This window comes from Selaginella moellendorffii, unplaced genomic scaffold (genome assembly GCF_000143415.4).
Source record: "Selaginella moellendorffii unplaced genomic scaffold, v1.0 SELMOscaffold_12, whole genome shotgun sequence".
NCBI classification, from domain to species: domain Eukaryota; kingdom Viridiplantae; phylum Streptophyta; class Lycopodiopsida; order Selaginellales; family Selaginellaceae; genus Selaginella; species Selaginella moellendorffii.
Window position 1 is genome coordinate 1,780,475 of NW_003314273.1, and position 2,245 is coordinate 1,782,719.

At 54.9% G+C, this 2,245-nt stretch overlaps 2 protein-coding genes across 2 annotated transcripts in view; one reads left to right on the forward strand and one right to left on the reverse strand.

Annotated features, from left to right (window-relative positions):
- Positions 1–269, reverse strand: part of LOC9659708 (ubiquitin carboxyl-terminal hydrolase 18) — a 2,934-nt gene extending 2,665 nt beyond the window's left edge. The window contains exon 1 of the mRNA XM_024674485.1: positions 114–269. Coding sequence (XP_024530253.1) covers positions 114–269 — 156 coding nt within the window. The remainder of the gene's footprint in view (positions 1–113) is intronic.
- A 470-nt stretch (positions 270–739) lies between these two features.
- LOC112346182 (kynurenine 3-monooxygenase-like) overlaps positions 740–2,245 on the forward strand; it is a 1,988-nt gene continuing 482 nt past the window's right edge. The window contains exons 1-9 of the mRNA XM_024674486.1: positions 740–951; positions 1,006–1,154; positions 1,207–1,298; positions 1,354–1,445; positions 1,501–1,603; positions 1,658–1,772; positions 1,830–1,948; positions 2,001–2,160; positions 2,211–2,240. Coding sequence (XP_024530254.1) covers positions 825–951; positions 1,006–1,154; positions 1,207–1,298; positions 1,354–1,445; positions 1,501–1,603; positions 1,658–1,772; positions 1,830–1,948; positions 2,001–2,160; positions 2,211–2,240 — 987 coding nt within the window. The 5' untranslated portion in view covers positions 740–824. The remainder of the gene's footprint in view (positions 952–1,005; positions 1,155–1,206; positions 1,299–1,353; positions 1,446–1,500; positions 1,604–1,657; positions 1,773–1,829; positions 1,949–2,000; positions 2,161–2,210; positions 2,241–2,245) is intronic.

The following is a 2,245-nucleotide window of genomic DNA, read 5'->3' on the forward strand; positions in this document are numbered from 1 at the left end:
AGCGAACAGCGCGTGGCCGTAGGTGTCCGGCATAGAACACACACGGGCCGGTTCGCCAACATGGGTCCTGCTATTCATTCAGGACCCTCCTTGCCTTTCTTGTCTCTGCACACTCCAAACACTCCAAGAGGCACACCATGGTGCTGCTGCTCCTGCTCCTGCGTATCATCCGCCGCACAGAAAGTTAGCTCCCTCAGACTCCTCATTCCAAGTGCAGATGCCCAGCATCCATGACCATGATGACCTCGCCATGGACGCCATGGCACCATGCAGCCATGGCCGCGGTTAAACTAGTAGAAAAAATTCCCCTCTCGGCTAAATTGAAATTACACATTGACCGCCTATCGCCGGTTGGCCGGCAGCGCCACGACCGGTCACAACGGGTCACCCCACACACCTGACCTGCTGTTTTATCATACGCGGCCGCCGCCTGCCGTTATAACTACTCCCCCTTTACCATTCTGGTTTGTGCAAGGGAATATGCTCTGCGGTGCTCGTGGCACGCCTTGAGCGCCTTCACCTCTGCGACACACGGAGAGGCGATCCCGTAAGAAACCACGCATTCAAAGACCCAACCAACCATCTTGGCAATTCTTCCAGTCCCGGTTGGTATTGATCAAGCATGCCTGCAAAACCGCAAATTCCTTTTTGCTACGACCAGAATGCAAACAACGTAACCTGGAGCCTTTCGTACACGGGTGCGCACTCCTGCAGCTGTCGCACGCTGTCGTCGCCGCCGTCGCCGCCGTCGCCGTCCCGGCCGCTGGCTGGAAGAGGGGGAGACATTTTAGCTATTAGCTGGCTAGGTCTCTTTATCTTTGGCCATGGCCTCGCCACCGCACGCGGTGATTGTGGGAGCCGGACCTGCGGGCTGTCTGACGGCAATCTACTGCATCAGGCGAGGGTTCCACGTCCATCTGTTCGACAAGAGGACGCCACCTGCAACAGCAGGTAGAGTTACAACCATTGTGTTTGCTCTGTGAAATTCAATCCGCTCCGCTGCAGACAGATATGTTGGAAGCGATTCCCGCTCCTACACAATGCTACTTACCTGCCGGGCCATTGAGGCGCTCCAGGCAGCACAAGTGCAAGTGCCCAGCTCGCTCATGGGGCCACTCGTAGGAGGCTGTGTGCATCTGCCCAACAAGAAGACGGTACGTGGCCAAGACTTCTTCATCAAGAATCTTCTTTTGGATGCGGCTGCAGAGAGTGTTCACCTATACGAACGGGAACAGTGCCAGCTACGGTATAAGCCGGAACGGACTTGTGTGGTACCTCCAGCGCGTGCTTCTCCAAAGGTACAGGCGAACTCGATAGACCGACTGCATGCATGTTATGCCTGTCTGTCCCAAGATATGCGAGCCATGTCTCGACCCACTTTGAATATGAGCTGGCCAAGATAGACGATGACAAGTGCGTGGCAGTGTTCCAATCCACTCGCGAAGGTATGCTTCTAGCGCCGTCAGGGTGAAACGCAATGCGTTTCGTGTGCCCGTGCAGATGGCGACAGCATACAGGTGGAGTATGGCCTACTCGTCGGCGCTGATGGAGTTTCGAGCAAGACCCGGAGCGAGATGTTGAGGCTGGAGGAGACTCGACCAGAGTAAGCCTTTGCTTTTCATGTTCTCCCCGCAAAAGGGTTGATTATTGTGTCCAGGGCTCCCCCGCTCACTTTCAAGTATACCCGCAATCCTGAAAGCTACAAGTCGTTCTACGTCTCTCCCGCACTGGCAAAGTCTTCTCCACTCTATGTCCATCACAATTACGTCCAGGTCTGTCCACCGACTGCAAGCGAATCTAATGTGATTTGAGCCGCACCCTTGTCTCAGAGCTGGCCAGCTCTCAACATGTTGCTGGTTGGCATGGCAGACGGCAGCTTTTGGGGGGGCTCCAAAAATTCGGAGCTTCTAAACGCAACCAGCGGCGCTGCTGTTGAGCGTATCTTCAGGTAAAGTCCATTGGCAACTCCCTTGTCATGGCTCTGTTGTATGTATACACAGGGAAACAGCTCCCGAGGTGTATGATTTACTCTGTCAGCAAAACTCCGACTTTAGTGAGGATTACGCAAAGCAGCCACGCATTTCGTTTGGTGGCGCAGTCGTCCTCTCCCGCTTCCACCGCCGCAATATTGTGCTCGTCGGTGACGCCGCTCATGCCATGGTAAATCGCCATATCCTTATCTTGTCGCTTAAAGCACAGAGTTGTCGCAGTTCCCTTCATACGGCACCGGCTGCAACGCTGCACT